The sequence below is a fragment of the Osmerus eperlanus genome, chromosome 2, assembly GCF_963692335.1.
Source record: "Osmerus eperlanus chromosome 2, fOsmEpe2.1, whole genome shotgun sequence".
Taxonomy (NCBI): Eukaryota; Metazoa; Chordata; class Actinopteri; order Osmeriformes; family Osmeridae; genus Osmerus; species Osmerus eperlanus.
The window spans coordinates 16,915,659-16,936,293 of NC_085019.1; the positions used below are offsets into that span (position 1 = coordinate 16,915,659).

The 20,635-nt window shown below is 41.7% G+C and overlaps 1 protein-coding gene across 2 annotated transcripts in view; it reads left to right on the forward strand.

Annotated features, from left to right (window-relative positions):
• sh2b1 (SH2B adaptor protein 1) overlaps positions 1–13,808 on the forward strand; it is an 82,278-nt gene extending 68,470 nt beyond the window's left edge. The window contains exons 9-10 of one of the 2 annotated variants that reach the window (XM_062453521.1): positions 10,934–11,024; positions 11,925–12,088. In XM_062453521.1, coding sequence (XP_062309505.1) covers positions 10,934–11,024; positions 11,925–11,946 — 113 coding nt within the window. In that variant the 3' untranslated portion in view covers positions 11,947–12,088. Of the gene's footprint in view, positions 1–10,933; positions 11,025–11,924 lie in introns of both variants that reach the window. The other variant, XM_062453519.1, reaches the window with a different exon arrangement.
• The last annotated feature ends 6,827 nt before the right edge of the window (positions 13,809–20,635 follow it).

The following is a 20,635-nucleotide window of genomic DNA, read 5'->3' on the forward strand; positions in this document are numbered from 1 at the left end:
ATGCAAATGTACTATACAACTCAGGTAAGGTAATGCAGACAAAGTTTATCCCCATCTGCCATCCGATTATATTGATAGTCGACTAATCTAACGATTATTAGAACGATTAATCGACTAATCGTCGAGACATTGTCATTCACCATTTAATTAACTGTATAAACAAGTAATTGACTGACTGATGCAGCATTCTGCCTAATATCTCATTTTGTATGTCATGAATATGAAACATACTAAAAGTGAGTGATAAGACGTTTATTTTTGGATAAACTATAAATAATTTAATTCACAAAATGTCCTCTCTCATACCTTATATCAGCGATTCCAAACAGATCGTCAGGTGTGCCGTGAGATATTATCCAATTTCACTTAATTAGAAAGTAAATAAAAACATTTATTAAATATAGCTGCAAGCAGCAATGAGGTGGCCAAGCAGGTAAAATGAACGAAAAACATTTTAGACATCCTCAGACAGGGTTCTGAGTAAATGCAGCTTTGAATCCATCAAAGATTTGCTGAGATACGACAAAACTTTCTGTTTGGCGGCTCTGCTGACGATTTGGATTGGCTGTACCTGACAAACGGTTTCCGAAAATCTAAAATCGTTTTGATAGTTTGTGTGAGGATTGCATTGACTATATACAGCTTGACTACAGGTAGCTAGCGACTGCGGTGTACCTGGCTTCCTTTGCAGTGGCTTACAGTCTCACTAAACAGAGAATCAGAGACATGACAAGCTTGTCGGCTTTGGCTGGATTGGAACCTCTGACGTTGCCGTTGCCAGGACACCAACTTATCCTAGTGAGCTATTCTCAGTGCTGGAAATCACAGAGTTCAGTTACTGGGTAAAAATATAAGCAGTTTTTCCTGTGGCAAGCGGTTGTCAGATTTGGCCCAAGTTTAAACAGCTGTAATTCAGTCCTATTTTGACATGTCAAGGTGATTGTGGTCTGAAGATAATCCGTGCCAAATTTGGTGAATATTTGATATCCACCAAAAAGTTTTATTAATTCATTCAAAATGGTGGCCACATCAATTCAGCTGGTATCACAATTTAAAAGTGTGTCAGACACGAGATTGCACCCTAGCGGTTAGATGACACAACCTTTTGTGGACCTCTTTGGAACAGGGACCCGAGCACCTGTACCAAGTTTGATGTCAGTTCAGCAAATATTTCCTGAGATATGATCTCACTTCTTGTTTTGGCATCTTCATCGCCGACTTTGATCAGCTTTAACGGAAAAACATTTGTGAGGCTTGATCTGAAGATAATTGGTGCCAAATGTTTGCTTATTGCAGTGCACCTAGAGGTGAAATGGCATGACCTATTTTGGACCTCTTTAGAACAGGGTCCCTAGTCCCAATACCAAATTTGGTGTCAATGCAGTAAAGAGGTGCTGAGATATGACCTCACTTCTTTTATGGTGGCTTGGTTGATGACTTTGGCTGTTCCAGTCAAAAGGTTTAGAAAATCTAAAAAACATGATGTTTTTTGTGAGGCTTGGTCTGAAGATTATCTGTGCCAAATTTGGTGAAGATTGGACAACTTTATAGGAGAGGTAGCGAAAAAAACTTATATTCCTTCAAAATGGCGGCCACATCAATTCGGCTGGTATCACAAGTTAACATGTGTCAGACACTAAGATATCACGAGACAAAGGAATCACTAAAATAAGACAAACAAATCAACAGTTATTGATCAACACACAATCCTGCCTATTGTAATGCCCCCTAGAGGTCAAATGACACTACCTGTCTCAGACCTTTTAATAAGAGGGTCCTGAGTCCATAACACCAAGTTTGGAGTCAATGCATCAAAGATTGGCTAAGATATGACCTCACTTTTAAGCAAAAGACAAATGACTTTGTCTTTTGCTAACAAAACATTTTTTTAAATACAAAACAGACAAAAAGAAAATACGAAATTACTCCGGACACAAAAAACATTTAAAATACTCCTCGTCATCCATCTCCTCGTCCCAACCCACACACATGATAAAATTCTTGATGTAGCCTAGCTTATGAAAAAAAAAAAACGTTTGATTATGTCTGCCTTTACGTTTCAGACAAAACAAAGCTTCTGTCGCAACTTGACATCAAACGTGTTTCCCTGCCCCCCTCCCTTCCTCCCCTCGACTACAGATCACCTCACACATGATGGTGTATTTTCATTGGCTATACAAAGTAATGTTAAGCTAGCATTCCAAAAACACTCATACACAATACAACAAGACAATACAGAAACACTTTTCAGAGTAAAGATCGTCGCCCGAGCGTGGCCCGAGTGGTCTTTCGGCTTTCTCTCATCAATGTAACTTTCCTATATTATTTAGACATGTAAACATCCATATATGTTCATGAAAGTTGACACGTAGATTGTTTGGTATGCTTAAAATAATACTACTTACACTTTGCTGGCGATCGCATAAGAAAATGCTGGCAAAGAGACCGGAAACTGCGTGTCCAAACCCCATTCGGGTTTGGACAATAGGAGCTTACGGCGGTCGGGATTGGACACAGTGACGTTAAGTGCTTAAATACAATGCGGGACAATAAGTTTGAACGTTGTGAAGCAATCGAAGAAATAGTTGAATTTCAAGAGGCAGTGTGGAAGCTGAACTGCATCATCTAATAAAGCTAAGAGCTTAAATAGCCTACAAGGCGGGAGAAGCTGAAAGCTGAACTGTTAAACAGAAGAAGAAGTAGGCTAGCTAGTCGTAACAAGAATATTATAGTTTTAACAGCTGAAATTATAGTTGGGATAGTAATAGCAGTAGCAGATGTAGCCTATCATTGAGTGCGTTTACTCAGCTTTTTAGTAGGATTCAATGTGTTGATTGAATGAAACATTCAGCAGTAAATTTACATTTAGTCATTCAGCAGACGCTCTTATCCAGAGCGACTTACAGTAAGTACAGGGACATTCAAGTAGGGTGAAGTGCCTTGCCCAAGGACACAACGTCATTTGGTTGGCATAGCCGGGAATCAAACTAGCAACCTTATGATTACTAGCCCGATTCCCTCACCGCTCAGCCACCTGACTCCCAGTAGGGCCGATACAGGAAGACACAGCGACACTTTGTTGCAGAAGGATGATGGTGCAAGTTTTGTCAGAATCAGAATTCGGTTTATTCGCCATGTATGTTATACAAACACGGAATTTACTGTGGCAGGGAGGTGCAAAACACTAAGCATATACAGATCTTAAATTAAGTAAAAGTACAAAAGTTTAACTATTTCTAAGAACTAAACAATCTAAGAATACAACAATTTAAATATAAAATAAAATATATATAAAAATAAGAATAGAATGAGCAGCGTGAATGGTCAACATAGTGCAATCGGATACTGAGATAAAGTGGCTTATGCATACTGAATTGCCATTAGATGGACTTATAATAGTTAAACTAGAGAGGGTACAATTTCTGGGGAAATTGTAGGGTGTGCTTGCTTGCGTCGGTTGCACAGGGGTCCGTTTTTGAATGACATTTTTACAACTGATTTCTGTATATTTTATATGAAAATGCATAGTTATTATTTATAAAGATTAAATATATAAAAAAAAACAGACAAAAATGCTGCTCATTTACAACTGAAAATACAAGTGAAGTGTAGAATGAAATAGATGTCTTCTCATTTCCCCTGCAAGAGGCAGCCTCATCGTTGAATCAAAACGAATAAATTTGGCAGACCGGTGTAAAAATTGACCTAATCTCTATGACTTAAACGTCATTTTAAGTTTTTCCCTTCTCATGATATTTTCAGTCATTTAGCCTACTCATTGCATTCATTCATTAATAAAGAACCCCCTTTGAAGATTATTCTACGACGTTACCCGGCAGTAGAAGATGGAATCGCGATTCAAACAGTACCATCTGCTAACTGAAAATATGCCCCCCAAAACGTAAATAAGCTTGACATTTATTTAGTGGAAAATCGCTCATTCATAAAAAGCTCACTGGTAGCGATCATTGTCAGTAACAACGCAAAGTGCGATATAGCCCTGTGTGGAGAAGCTGCCCCGGTAAATTGTACTACTACGGTACAGTACTAGACTACTGCTGTGTTCGTCTTGGTAGCGATTGCGTTGGTTGAATTGGATTTAACGTTCCGTTGTACGGTTTAAGATGAAATTAATTATTTTCATGAACAGATTGACAACGTTTAGGCTGTGGCAATGAAGTTCAGGTTAGTAGTTAGATAGACTTTTGATTTAAGTAAGGGGAGTGCCGAACATGTTCTGTCGCCGTTTGACTTCCTAAACAGCTGTGTAAGTTAGATGTTTTTGTCGTGTGTCTCGCGACTGTGGCTAGCAAATTAGCCACCGTTAGCTTCACTTTTCGCCACAAAAACGTAACTTGAGCCTAAACCATGCAACGGAACGTAAATTCCAACTCAATCGCTACCAAGACGAAACTTTTGACACCTACGTTGTCTATGTAGGCCAAATATTGAGTTTTAGGGGGGCAAAAAGATAAAAAAATAAATAATAATATATATGTGAGAGAACAAAGGTTGTGCCCTTGCCGAAGGCAAAGCACACCCAATAAGTGAATGAATGTCAATGGGAGTCCTTGGCCTTGTTGAAGAGGTCAGTTGCAGATGGAAAGAAACTGTTCTTATGGCGTGAGGTTTTGGTCCTGATGGACCGCAGCCTTCTGCCAGAGGGGAATAGCTGGAACAGGGAGTGACCAGGGTGGGAGGGATCGGCCACAATCTTCCTCGCACGCCTCAGGGTCCTCGAGGTGTGCAGGTCCTCGAGGGTAGGCAGATTGCAGCCGATCACCTTCTCAGGAGTGCGGATGATACGCTGCATTCTGCTCTTGTCCTTGGCAGTGGCAGCAGCGTACCAGATGGTGATGGAAGAGGTGAGGATGGACTCAATGATGGCTGTGTAGAAGTGCACCATCATTGTCTTTGGCAGGTTGAATTTCTTCAGCTGCCGTAGGAAGTACATCCGCTTTTGTGCTTTTTTGGTGAGGGAGCTGATGTTCAGTTCCCACTTGAGGTCCTGGGAGAGGATGGTGCCCAGGAAGCGGAAGGACTCAGTGTTGACTGTCGAGTCGCACAGGGTGATGGGGGTTAGTGGGGCTGTATTCTTCCTGAAGTCCACAACCATCTCCACTGTCTTAAGAGCATTGAGCTCTAAGTTGTTCTGGCTACACCAGGTCACCAGGTTGTCAACTTCCCACCTATAGTCAGACTCAACCCCGTCAGAGATGAGCCCAATGAGGGTGGTGTCGTCCGCAACCTTCAGAAGTTTGACAGACGGATGACTGGAGGTGCAGCTGTTGGTGTACAGGGAGAAGAGCAGAGGGGAAAGGACGCAGCCCTGAGGAGATCCGGTGCTGATGGACCGGGAGTCAGAGACTTGTGTTCCCAGCTTAACGAACTGTTTCCTGTCAGACAGGAAGTCTGTGATCCATCTGCAGGTGGAGTCAGGCACGTTCAGCTGGGAGAGCTTGTCCTGAAGCAGGGCAGGGATGATGGTGTTGAAGGCAGAGCTGAAGTCCACAAACAGGATCCTGGCATAGGATGCTGGGGAGTCCAGGTGCTGTAGGGTGAAGTGGAGGGCCATGTTAACAGCGTCATCCACAGATCTGTTGGCTCTGTAGGCAAACTGCAGTGGGTCCAGGAAAGGGTCTGTGATGGCTTTGAGGTGTAGCAGCACAAGGCGCTCAAAAGACTTCATTACCACAGAGGTCAGGGCAACGGGTCTGTAGTCATTGAGTCCTGTTGGCCTTGGCTTTTTGGGCACAGGGATGATGGTGGAGGACTTGAGACAGGCTGGCACATGGCATGTCTCTAGGGAGGTGTTAAAGATGTAGGTGAACACCGGAGACAGCTGGTCAGCGCAGTGCTTGAGGGTGGCAGGAGAGACAGAGTCCGGCCCAGCTGATTTGCGGGGGTTCTGCCTCTTGAAAAGTCTGTTAACTTCACCCTCCTGAATGGAGAGAGTTGTCACTGTAGAGGGGGTGAGGGAGGAGGCCTCGTGGCTGGGAAGGGGTAGTTCAGGACAGTCCAATTGTCTTTCAAATCTACAGTAGAACTCATTCAGGTCGTTGGCCAGGCGGGAGTCGTTAGTGGAGTGGGGGGCTCTGGGCTTGTAGTTGGTAATCTGCCTGAGCCCTCTCCAGACAGAAGCAGAGTCGTGAGCAGAGAACTGACGCTTCAGTCTCTCTGAGTACAGTCGTTTAGCCTCTCTCACCGCCCTGCTAAACCTGTTCTTCGACTCCTTGAATCTGTCTCTATCACCACTCCGAAATGCTTCCTCCTTCTCTGACCTCAACCTTCTGAGCTCTGCTGAGAACCAGGGCTTGTCGTTGTTGAAGTTCACCCTGGTGCGTGTTGGAATACAGCAGTCCTCACAGAAGCTGATGTATGATGTCACAGCCTCTATGAGTTCATCCAGACTATTGGTAGCAGTCGTGAACATATCCCAGTCAGTACAGTCCAAGCATGCCCGCAGATCCTCCATAGCCTCACTGGTCCACTGTTTTGATGTCCTCACAACAGGTTTACAGAGCTTTAATTTCTGCCTGTATGCAGGAATCAGATGGACCATGGTATGGTCAGAGTGACCCAGTGCTGCACAAGGGACGCTGTGGTAGGCTCTACTGACTGTAGTGTAGCAGTGATCCAGAGTGTTCTCTTCTCTGGTTGGGCATTTGATGAATTGTCTGTATTTAGGGAGTTTGTGGCTGAGATTACCTTTGTTAAAGTCGCTGAGTACGATAACAAGGGAATCCGGGTTTGCTCGCTCCACACTCAGAATCTGGTCGGCGAGCATGCGTTGGGCCTCTTTAACCTGTGGACCCGGTGCCATGTAAACTCCGACCAAAATGAGTGACGAGTAAAAAGGTTTACAGTTTATAAAAAATTATTCCAGATCCGGAGAACAATGTTGCAGAATCACTGTCACATCTACACACCAGCCACTGTTGATGTAGAAACAAATACCACCGCCTTTGGTTTTGCCGGAGAGTGCAGTGTCCCGGTCAGCTCTCACGAGTTGAAAGCCTGCCAGATGTAATGCGGTGTCCGGGATCAAATCGCACAGCCATGTCTCCGTGAAGCACAAAACCGAAGATGAAAGAAAGTCTCGGTTTTTCACCATCAGTAGCTGAAGTTCGTCCATTTTATTGCACAGTGAACGTACGTTGGAGAGGAAAAAACTTGGAAGCACTGTTCGGATTCCACGTCTGCGTAGCCGAACTAGCGCTCCCGCTCGCTTTCCCCTTCTTTGGCGTTTCACTGCATGAGCAAAGCCTTGCGCGGCACTGGCTAGAATTCACACTAAATCTGCCGCTGGAAGCAGAAAAGTGGGAAACAAATCCACAGGAGTTGTAGTCCTGATGTTTAGAAGTACTTCTCTTGTTAGAGAACCCCGGAAATCTTGGCAGAACACTGAATTAACAGACAAAACAAGACAAAACAGAGCGCACCTAGCAACCGAGGCAGCCATCATCGGCGCCATCTTGGATGACAGATTTTCTCATGGTCAAGTAAACGCACTCAGTGGCGTAGTAGAATAAAACAGTTCCATTAGCAATAGTAGTAAAAGAGATATTAGCAGCACCTGCAGAGTCACCTCTTGTAAATTGTATCAGGTTGAAATACTATCAAACTCTGTCTTGTGACTCCACTAATCAGCTAATACCAATCACCTGTGTGAGAGACTGAGTGGTGCGTGTCAGAGCCATAGAAAAAGATCGAAAAGTAGATAGAGAAATCTTTTTCTATGGCTCTGGTGCGTGTCTGTCGTTGCCACGGTGATGGTGCAGCTATGATTGCTAACGCGCTGAGGGCAGAGAATAACAGAAATGTAGCTAGAACAACACCTCAAACATGTTAACTTAGACGCAAAACTATACGTCCAATCCAAAAAATAACGGTATTTTCTGAGACCCAAGACTCTGCCGAAACCAGAGATGTCTTTTAGATGTCTGTGCGGTCAGAAATACGACTCTAGCGGCAGTTTAAAAATCTTGTTCCTTCTGCTTTCTCTGACAAATTTGTCACCAGATTTGCATTGGTCTCTATGGGGCTAGAGTTGGACTTTGTCTCGCTTTTGTGGGGCTCTGAACAAATGTGTAAGTCTGTTGGATTCCACAGACAACTGTCTACGACCAGCACAAAATTAGTTATCTATTGATCCAAAAATGAAGCATGAAGAGTGAAAATTGTGGCAATGCTGGCAAACTAGAAATACTTTTTGAAACTGATTTCAAAGCTCCCCTCCACTCTAAGCGTTTCAGTCAGCACTCTAGGCTTTCACATACACACCCATGTAAATCTCAGAAACGGTTTGAAAAACTCATGAAACATAATCAGTGATATTAAAAAAAGTTGAATATATATCAAAAAGCTGAATTAAAAAAAAAATTGTTTAGGGTTTTTTCAACATTTTAAAGTTTAAATGGTGGCTGTAGCTGAAGGATAGAGGAAGAATAAGCATTTGAAAGTTGAAGAAGTTTAAGAGGATTGAGAAGATTTGAAAAAAAACTCAATTGGAAAACCATGTTAAAAATATTATGTATATTGATTTATATTAATTCAAGCATAAGAGGTACAAAGCTGAAAAGTCACAGCACCCATGGCCTGAAACTGCAGACTTTTTTGATAGCTGAACGGTTTTAATAGCTGAAGATTTGAAGGCGCTGAAAGGTGTCGCGGAAGAAATAGAAGAAGTTGAATGAATATTCAAAGAACAACACTTGGAATGCTGAAGCAGCATTCCAACAATAATATATATGTGAGAGAACAAAGGTTGTGCCATTGCCGAAGGCAAAGCACACCCAATAATAATAATAAGTATGCAGAATAACAATAGTGTTTTTGCTTGCAGCAAACACACAAATAAAAATATATATGAGAGAGAAAATAGGTTAAGCCTTGCCAAAGACAAGCACACCCAATTAAACATAGCCTAACTATCACAACTTGGTGGACAGTCAAATCATCTATCTTTAGCTAGACTATGCCGTAGCTAGGTTAGCGCCGCAGTTTATGGTTAGCACATGCATTCATTATGTTTGCAACTCGTAGCAATGCAACACACAGTCCGCAGACACAGGTACCCCCGCGACTACTTCACTCAGAGCAGCTGTCAATCATGAAGTCTCACCCCCTTTTTATATCGTCAAATAACTACCGTATTTTTCGGCAATAAAGCCTTGTACCCCGATTTGACAGTTTTCTAGTGGTTGTACGGCTTATATTTCGAAGCGGCTTATAGCCTGGTTTTCAAAGTTGCTTCGTCCCAAGATCTCTACAGACCGTGCAGCTAATTTAATGCTCAACACTTGAACGGGGGCTTATTACTTGAAAGAGGAATTATTTCTACTGTGTCATCTCAGTTACACTATCAGGGCTTGGAAATACAGTGACTTGCTAAAGTGGGCAAATGGCTAGTAGAACATAACATTTCATAATAATTTCAGTAAATCAAACAGCTGCAAGACCCAGTGAAATATTATATACAGCTAGCAAACTAACGCTAGCATCGCTAACGACATTGGCTAATTCAACTACGGTAGTGTAACCGAGCTCTTTGTTGGTTTGTTTTAGATATAATTTTATATGGTTGTGTAGACAATAAGACACGGACGCGGTCTCTTTTCACAACTTCCACTGCTCTTCTTGACATCGCCATTCGAACAGCCCTCACTGACTTCACGTAATGCTTACGTCAGCATCATGCCTACGGCAACTCCCGCTGGACAAAACACCCCTGTCCGTTGAACATAGAAAGGTCTGCTACAGTAGGCTATCCTCAGGATTTGCAAGCTAGCTGAACTTATACTATATCTAAAATAATTTTGTAGACATGACAATGGATTTCGCCACTAAATGAGTGACTTGGCTTTATTTCTGGACATACTATGCACAACCGAAGTGTGTTACACAATGCTGTAAGATCGTCTATACTCGTGCATTGCTTGGTATTGTAGCGACAATGCTCTTGGTACCCAACATGCCCTGCGGCAAGCTGAAAAGCTACGAAGTTAAGGGCATTAGCTTAGTTAGATAAGCATTGTTTGGAGTTATATTGTTGTGTTCGTTTTGTTTTGATATGTGTAATGCTATGGCCTGTAGTTTAGATAATTTGAGTGTTCACCCTGATTGGGAATGTTGTCTAGTTAGATGGCTATCCAAGCTGTCCAATGGGAAAGTGTTTTTGAGCAAACAAACAGTCGTGAGCATTGTTCCGCTCAACGCTAGTTGGCGCTACGGTATCGTTGTCCCCGTTTAAAGTGTGGCCTATATTCCGGTGCGGCCTGTACTCCGATTTACAAACACAAAGCTCCCATTCTGGTGGGGTGCGGCTTATAAAAAATGCGGCTTATTTACAAACTTAGCAGAAAAATTTGCACTTGAACAGACATCAGCGTAATATTTTTATGTGCACTTTCGCCACTAACATGGAGGGGTTGGAAATTATGGCCTATATTGCAGCCAGCCACCAGAAGGTGATCGAGATGCTTTGGCTTCACTTTTGGGGAGCCGTCATGCCATCCATCTATATAAACAGTCTATGGTTTGTCATTAGAAATGCCAGACTGGCCTGATCTGATAAGGCTAAGTGAAATGGAATGTGAGCCATGCTACCATTTCTTCCTCACCATCCTTCTAACATGTCCCCCTATTATACTTTCCATCCTGTCATATATTAATATTCCTTATTGGTTTTCTGTATTCCTGCAACCAGTTCTCTACATCATTATGTTCTCATCTCCCTCAATCCCTCCTTTCCTACACACCCTTCACCAATTTATCATAAAGGATATTTCTTTTTACAAACATCATGCAACCCTGCACCTGACCTCTCCTTTTGTTTGTTTGCAATTGCCCCTCCCAGACTGTGCGCTGTTGAGAACTCTGATTAGCTGTTGTTGTTATTGTGTTGTTGTTTTCCTCGGGTCATACTTTGCAGGCCGGGACAGGGCAGGCAGCCGGCCCACAGTCTGTGATGTCATCACCACGCGCCACCCTGACTCTCCATCAACCCCCATCTCTGACTGTGTGTAAGTGAGACCGGACATTGCGGTGACCAAAAGAGAAAGAGAGAACGAAGGAGAGAGTGAGAGAGCAGGAGTATGTGTGAGATATTTGATAAAAACAGGTCGAGAGATGTTGGCAAAAGGAAGAGGATGAAAAAGAAAGGACGAAAAATGATATGGGGGGGGGGTTAGTAATTTTAATTATGGGGGGAGAATGCTGTGTAGCTAGTCAAAAGGAAATGCATGGAGAATCCACAGCTGCCAGGTAGGACATAGTAAAGCATGAGAGGCTGGAGGCTGCTAGCTGCAGAGGGCATGTGAATCAGTGTAGAAAGAGGCAGTACTAGGATCAGGCGTTGGAGAGCTAAGGAAGATGTAGACTATTCACTGTTGGCACTTCCACAAAAGGTTACACTCAGGACTGCTTATTGTGTTTATCGTAGATGTAATTTATGATCTATATCTGTATATGTATGTCTTTAACGATTAGTCAGAGGGCTATAGACTGAACATGTGGAGTTTTTTAGTTATGTCACCCTCCAGTAAATGTACAACTGGCACGTTTTGATTAATTATTGAATAATTGATTTATGAATTCATATTGAACAAGACATCCTGACTTCATTGGTCTGTCCTTGGTATTAAAGCCCAGGGGGTGTGTGTTTGAGGGAGCAGTGTGTTGAGTTGTGTGTGTGTGAGCGTGCATGTTCTGACCGATTCCATGACTCACATGGACCTGTCACATTGGACGTCTCAGCCGAATGACAGCACTCACACTCCCTCTCTCCCTCTTCACCTCTAACTTATTGGCAACTCCTTCCATCCTTACCTCCTTCCCTCTTCCCCACCCTTTTATTCAAATCTTTAAAAAATAAATAATTTTCCTTCTTTTCTTTCTCTCTTGCTGAACTCTACTCCCTGCAGACTTGACCAGCAGACCCCGTAGCCCTCCTCAGCCTCCTCCTCCACCCCTGCCTCCCGGTCGGCCCCAACCCCCCACACCACCTCAGGAGCGAGGGAGTGACACAGAGCTAGGAGCTGGTGGAGCAGGGGTAACAACAACAGCAGTAGGAGGTGCAGGAGTAGAGGACTGGGAAGAGAGAGAGTCATCCCTCCGCCAACTGGAAGGTGTGGAGGGTGAAGAGAGGGAAGGTGGGAGGGCAAGAGCCATTGACAACCAGTACTCTTTCTTCTGAAAAAGGAGAAAAGGAGAAAAAGTGATGTGGGTGAGACGTGATTTGCGAAAGGGAGGGTGAAGGAAATGGAGGTCATAGCCATTCATAGGCATAGATCATAGCCATTCATAACCAATATTTGTGTTTTGTTGAGAGGAGGGAAATGAGGTACTAACACTATTAAAGGCAGGGTAGGCAATGTTGTTGAGAAGCACTTTTTGTCATATTTGCTGAAATAAACTCATCAACTCAACATCAGCAACCAATAAATCTAAAGGTTTGACAGTAAAATTAAATCAATCCGATATCTGTGGGCGTCGCAGGACTGTAATAAACATGACCAATCATTAAGGTCTGACCGGCACTAATGATTGGACGGCATTCGTTCATGTGTTTTGGAGAAGTGGTTTTGAAGGAAGGGATGGGATATTTTAGTTTGAATCCTTCCAAGCTCGAGCTAAAATTACTAGGTTTGCAAAACCTGCCTATCCTTTCTTTAAAACAAGCATTCTAGGAGATACAGAAAGCTGGAGAGCAGGCGTGAGAAAAAGAGAGGGAGAGTGGAGCGAGGGGGCACCTTAGAACACTATAAAAAGGTACACTAATCTTAAGCGAGAGACGCTTCTTGCCGGTACATTTCATGGTACGCTCTTTTGTAGACTTTTAAATACATTTACGGATGATGGTAGACGGGGCTAGGCCTAAGCCAGCAGTGCATTACCTCATCTCAGTCGTGCAGAGACTGACAGTTTATTGGCCAAGAGCAGATTTCAAGTAGTGGCCAACCATATACTTTCAGAGTGGCAAAGACTAGACTAGAACAGGCAGGAAATATATACCTCAATCACACTTGTGTCAATCTTTTTCTGTCTCTTTCTCTTTCTCTCCACTTTCTGTTTTTCTTATATGGTTGAAAAAAGGTTGGATGGAGAGCCTCTGTGTTTGAGAGAGAAAAATAGTTTATTACTGATGATGATAATGTTATGAATAAGAATGATTATGGAAATAGTAATGGCGGTCAAAATAAGTTTTTTTTGTATATATATATATATATTCTTTTTATTTGTATGTTTACTCCATGTATGCCTAACACTTGATCCTCTCCCATCCATGTTATTCAGTTGAAATTTCTTTGTGCCTTTTTTATAAAGCTAAAGCCTCACTCAAATCTATCCTTGAGCTCATGCTGTCCTTTTATCCTGGACATTTCATTTGTCAAAAGAAAATCTTAAACGTAAAAATACCCTTTTCTATTCGTGCCTTTCTGTGTCTGTCATTGCCTTCTGTCAAATTCCTTCTACCTGTGCCTCGGTTTGTCGCCACAGTTGTCTTTTGTCATGTTTGCCATTCAGTTCAGTGCCTGTCCCTCTTCTGTGCATCCCCCCCTTCTTAATGTCCCCCCACTCCTCCTTGCTCAGAGCCATGCATTTCACTTTTACGCACCTTTCCCTAGAAATACATGTTGGTCCATTTCAAATTTTTGAACTATCTTTGTGTGCCTTTCTCTGTCTCTTTCTCTCGTTGCTGGGACCGTGTGTTCAGGGTGGGCAATGTTGTCCACCCTGTGTGGTTAGTTTCAGGTACTACATTGAATTTAATGATGATAATGATATAATATAATTATACTGAAACACGTTGGACTCCTGTGCACTTCCTTTCATTGTGTTGATGTTGAAATTGTTTCTGCATTCACCAGGGATGCACCAAAATGAAAATGATTAGTCAAAAACGAACATCATGATTAATGCATTTATGCACATTTGATTTTGTGGTTCGCCTTTTTCTTCAGGAGCTAACCGTTTTTTTCACGTTGTCAACCATGTCCGAAATGACTACTATAAACAAATATGAAATAGTGTCGTATAGCAAAGGATGCCCACGGACAGCGACCATAATCTTGCCCTCCATTTCTTCAAAAAAGTCAGTGAAATCTCAACATTGATAAGTTTCGAGACACAGCGTCACGCGAATGTCTTGCGAAAGACGCGAATAACACGTCCATTGTGTCATTTGCATCGCCCGGCGCAAATGTGCATGTTTGCATTGACTTTGTACATGCAATCTCACTGCGCGAAGATTTCGGAAAAATAACTTGCGTTGTGGGGACCGTTGGAAATATTTAGAACTCACTTAGCTAAATGTTGAAGTTCTGTCTTTTAATGTCATGTAAAACATAATTTTTGTTGTTCAGTGACACACAAATTAACACACAAACATAGGTACTTAACATTGAATAAAAATCCTGAAATATTGCACATTCTTGGGGGGGGGGTTTCAAAATATCTAGATACTAGGGCTGTCCCCGACTAAGATTTTCTTTGGTCGACCAAGACTGAACACTTCTGAAAATCGACTAATCAAAATTTTCGTATGCGTTTTTTCTAGTGGTGGGCCGTTATCGGCGTTAACGCGCTGTGTTAACGTGAGACTCTTATCGCGACTCTTATTAGTTTACTGTAGGAGTTCTTCCAGTCTCAAATACCACCTAAACACAAAGCATCCCTTAGCTAATGCGGAAGATGCCGGGCCAAGCACTGATGTAGCACAGGGGAAGAGTTGTAGTCAAACTACGATGTTTGAGTGCAACCGAGGCAAGCCCATCAGCACAGCTCTATCAGCCAAGCTAACTAATCTAATAAACAGTTAATAAACACAAGTACATCTTTTTGAACATAATTTATTTTCATCACCAATTATCATAGTAGAACAGCTTTCTCAAGCAGTTTGTGATGCATTTTGGAAACAGGAGATGAGCTCCTGGTCTAATGCGCCACCTAGCTTGAGAAATACGTTCTCAAATACTTACTTTTTAGTCATTATTTGGGTAGCACACATATTCTGAATGCCTTCGGCGGAATTCAAATGAACCATTTTAATATAGATTAATCTAGATTAACGCCAAGATTACAGTGAAATTAATCTAGATTAAAAAAAATAATCTATGCCCACCACTAGTTTTTTCGTAATCGTCAGCCTCAAAATTCGGTGACTGAATTGTCAAAAAAAACTCTCAAAATGCTGGCTATGGATGCAAAAAAACGTAGAAAATCGAACCCAATCTGAACTCTTTTTTGACGGATTAAAGTTTCGTAAAGCAGTGTGTAAGCGTGATTGACATAACGTGAGGTCGTATTTAGTTTTTTAACGTGCGAACATTTTGGACACGAATTTCGGACTTGGTGTGCAAGGCCTGAAATGTCACAATGTTTTTCATCAAACCATTTTGTGTGATGTTTTACCTCACTGTTTTAAGAGATAATCTGAAAGAAATACATACATAAGAAGGGAGATTGACAACTAGACAAACATAAATGTACAAACATTTTCCCGATCTGACTCAATGTAGCTGCTGGACATTCCAGATTCAGCCGCTCTAAAATGTGCTATTACTAATAATAAGCCTCGTGTCACCAGTCCTGTTGTTACCAAATGCCGATATAATAAAAAATGCGTGATTGGTTATTATTTATTATCTCTTACAATGTACTACAAATTAAAAATATTGTTTGTTTAACATGCAAATCATCAGGGCGCGCTCAGCACTGCCTGAAAAAGTGCAGCATGCGAACTTGCGTAGAAGACGAGCGGGGAACGGTGCAACAGAGAAAGATTTTATTGTTTTGGCCAGAGAAGATAATGTCATTCGATTTGGATGTGATATTTTTAACCTAGATTATTTAAATTGTAAACTTCAATTTAGGGAATAAACCTGCAATCTTGCTTCATGTCTTTGATTATACACACGTATATACAGAACTATCTATTTGACTAGAAACAAGAATTATTTTTATTAGATAATTCCAATTTAGCACATCCAAACCCGACATAATTGTTGAAAGAGTGCGGCCTCTCAAATCGACTTTTTGGAAAATCAAAAACTAGGCTGTTGTTCAAAATTAAATGCATATGGTTAGACCTGCAGTAGCACAGCATAAGCAGACATAGCCTAAAACGTTCCAAAACCAAAAAATCCTAGGCCTATATGCAACACACTGTAAAATAATGATCGGATGGCCAATTTACCGTTTTCAAGTGCTACATCATATTCAACGTCGAACTATGGAATATAAACCTTTGTTTGCAGAGTGTGCATTCAACATGTTTTGAGTCACCCGGTATTTTGATAAAATGCTTCTATACTACAGATTTCTTTGCCATTTTGACTAAAGGATTAATAACTCTGACTGTAGAAAAAGTATGGTAGAGTTTAGGCTAACAGCTACAATTGTGCTCATGTGCAAAAAACAAAACGCAGATTAACGAAAGGGAAAACAGTAACAACTTTTTTTTTGTTGTATTGTATTATTATATGTTTTTAGAGTTGCTTTATTTGTCTTAAATAATATAATCTACAATTTCTGTAGAACATTTCTTTAATTCAGCAATGGTGACACAAGCGGGAATCAGATCTAGTAGTCGACCAAGAGCATATCGACAAAACAATCGACTAGTCGACTGAGTGGGGACAGCCCTACTAGATACGTATCCTATCGTGAACCCAGTATTGTGATATGTATTGAATCGTGAGCTGAGTGTATCGTTACACCCCTATTCATTATTAATCAACAGGTAGGCAAATTTGGTCAAGGTGGTTTTTCACCAGCTTGAATCTTATGTCGACATTTATATGCTCCCTGCTTTTGTGATGCCGATGTTCCTAAGGTAGCAGTACAGTACCCCTCGAACCTTCATACTTAAAATGTTCTCACATATTCCTTGACAGTAACATTAAATTGAGGTTGTACATTATTAGGGTTCCTCCAGTAGGAGGACCCTATTATTATTGGTAGTATTACGTTTGTTCCATGGGAGTCAATGGCAGCCGCTAGACCAGTAATGTAAAAAGTTGAGAAATTTGGCATGCTGAAACTGCAGAGCATTACTAACTACCATACCAAACATGGTCCACGTGAGAAAATAGGTGGCGCTACAGTCCACGCCCCAATATGTCAATTTTCATTTTTCTCAAAAAATTTATTTTTATCCATTCTGCAGAGAAGGGAGACTGGCGTTGGTCACGGTTTGGAATGAAAGGGAGAAAACGGAACAGAGTAACACAGCGGATATCACTCATAAAAATTTAACATTGACAACATAGTTAAGGCAGCGGCCGTGTGTTGCTTAGGCGGCCGCCTTAACCGCAAATTGCTGCGGGAAACCCTGAATGCTTTACACATCTGCCGGTCAAAAACTGATACTCTGATTCAATCACAAGTTCATATGAAGACTCTTGACAATGTTAAGTACACAAATCTTAGAAATAAATGAATCTAAGATGAAAAGTAAATATATTGTGAATATCTGAAATATGCATGCTTGGCTGATTGCGAGGGCTTCTTCCAATGAACTGTCTCCCTTGCTCCACAGCGCGCGCGCTACAAATTCTCAGACACATCCTTGCCCCTGACACTCGCGAGCTTAGGGAGACGCACACACATCCCAACCCAGTCTCATCCCAATGCATTACATTTTTTATGAAAAGATCCGGCGGAGGAGGATATCATTTTATTTTAATCATAATTTTAAGCGCATGGAAGCAAGCATTATTTATCAAATACACTGACAGCAAAACCTATAAATTAGCCAACATTATTGTAATTTAATTATTACACACAAGTCGCTGAAAAGTTTGGCGCTCAACTCTCAAGATCTGGCTGGAACTACTTGTCAACCCAACCTCCGGTTCCTCGTTCTGAAAAGGTAAGATATTATCGATGAGGTGAACATATATTTAAGATACTATCTTACCATACAGTTTTTTTTATAGTTTTTTTGTTTGGTTTCATGTTATTATTACATTACATTTACATTTAGTCATTTAGCAGACGCTCTTATCCAGAGCGACTTACAGTAAGTACAGGGACATTACCCCGAGGCAAGGCACTTGCTCAAGTCATTTGACACAGCCGGGAATCGATCTTGCAACCTTCAGATTACTTGCCCGATTCCCTAACCGCTCTTCCAGGGCACTACACTGCAACCGAAATGGTCGCATTTGCAACCTTTTGAAATGCCATTGCGACCGTAATTTTTTATGGGTTGCAAATGTATCACTGATTATTTTTGTGCTTACCTTAGGTTTTAGGCAATATGCTATGATTTGTTAAATCATAGCATCAAAATGTGTATTTTAAGAATATGTTTTATAACTTGCTCTGAGCATTCAACACATCAAGTTGGCTTCAGCCCGGCGACCCCACCGCCCCCCTCCCGGAATGGTGTAGCCTAACGCCTGGGACACACTGGCTGCGATTAGCTGCGATCTGCTGCGAAGCGCCTGGAAGCGCTGCCTTTTTTCTTTCGGTGCCCATGTTATCAAATGTCACTGGCCACACTGGCTGCGAAGCGCCGCGATTGCCTGCGATTGCCTGCGATCTGCAGCGATCATTTCGGCAGCTGGTCTAATTTTTTCACAAAGACGCTTGCGAAATCGGATGCAGGATGATAAAATACACCATATTAGTTGATATATTTGAATAAATATAAACCATGTTATTAAGATTTTACTACACTAATTGTAGACTACGGTGAACATTTGTAAAGTTGTAGACTTTATAATTATTTTTTTATATTACTTTGGAGGCCTACGTACTTACCAATATTCACCTTATATTAAACCTAACTACACAATGTTGGTAACGAACAGCCTTTCCATGTGGTTACCCTGATGAAAACGAATGAAAATAAACGGATTGATCTGTTGAGCTAGCATGCCCGTAGTTGTTTTGTTTGTTTGAAAGAAACGAGTTGTCACGCGTTGCACGCAACACACGCGTGCAGATATAGCCTACCGAGAGAGAACCCCCAAGTCGATTTCTAATATCAGCGAGAAATTCAAGTAGACATCAAATTAATTCTCGAAGTTGAAAAGCACAGGGAGTTGTATGACCCCCAGCACTAATTTGACAAGGACAACGTAGATAGGGATCAATGCTGGGATATAGCCAATGCCATGTTTATGTACCATGTCAGCGTAAAGGAAAGCTCAGAGTAGCTGACGGAGAAATGCACGTCTGGTGTGAACAGCTTTGAGCCAGTCGTAGCCGATCGTGGCGCTGCGCGGCGCTTCCAGGCGCTTCGCAGCCAGTGTGACCCAGGCGTAAAGTTGATTTAAAAAGCGGACAATTGACTACTTTTTTAACCCTTGTGCTGCCTTCGGGTCACATGACCCAAAGGTTCATAACGAACCACCGTTGTGTTTACCCAATTTTACCCAATACAAAAACAAATAAAAATAATTTTCTTTTAACCATTGCAATGTGGGGGGTCTGAGACAGCCCAACAGTTAAAAGAAAATGCTTCACTTTGTTTTTGTAGGAGGTAAATTTGTCGCAATACGACGGTGGGTCACAATGACTGATGGGTCAGAATGACCCGAAGATAACACAAGGGTTAAGAAGGAATGTTTGTGTGTAACCGAACCATCACTTCATGTCGATTTGCCATGTCAAACGGAGCATGTGAGTGAGAATGATGAGCCTGAGAAGGATTCGTCAGGGAAAACACGCTGGAAAAATTATACGGACATTTGAATTGACACCAGTGGCTCGAAGAAAACCAGTGGTCATAGGTGCCATCACCAGCGTATAAGTAGTAGCCTATTGCCAACTTTTTCGCCAGCGCAAAGCGCAACATGTAACAGCCTATTGAAAAGTCTAATGTTTTCGTATCGCTTCAGATTCCTCACTACATAAAATGTGGTTGTCATTAGGCCTACAGTTTACTTAAGTCTTCTAAATTAAATAAACCTCATAAGGTCTGCCAGGCAATACTTGTTTCAAAAGTAGTATTGCCATTGCAATACTGACAGTGGTGGCAATGCCAGTGATTAATTTACCAAGATGGAGCAATGCACTGTGTACTGTAAATTCTGTGGGCCAGGGGCGTTGTTAGACCCTTTTTAGTTTCATCAATTTCTTTTATTAGTCAGTGCATTAATGTAGATTGATAATCCTGGAAAAAATAAATGCAGTATCCCAATCAACGCTTGTAAAATTGAAGCCGAAAACACAAACCGATGCCCGCAGAATTCCATATCAGCGCACTCTTCTCAGCTTGCCAAATAGCCACTGCAGCACGCACACAGAAATCCAGGTTTCGGACTATGCAACAAGTCAGAATTGAGGTAGGCTAAGAAAACATTACAAAACTAAAGAAAGTTTCTAAATGATAGGCCTACCGATCATATTTTGACTAAAACATAAAAACAATATTGCATTAAGCTCAAAGAAACAGTATTTGCGCTCAAATGATAGTGGGAAAAAATTTGCACGCACACATTAACTATTGATGTTCCTGCCAAAGCTGATATCAAACTGTATAGTGGGTTAACCCTTGTGTTATCTTCGGGTCATTCTGACCCATCAGTCATTGTGACCCACCGTCGTATTGCGACAAATTTACCGCATACAAAAACAAAGTGAAGCATTTTCTTTTAACCGTTGGGCTGTCTCAGACCCC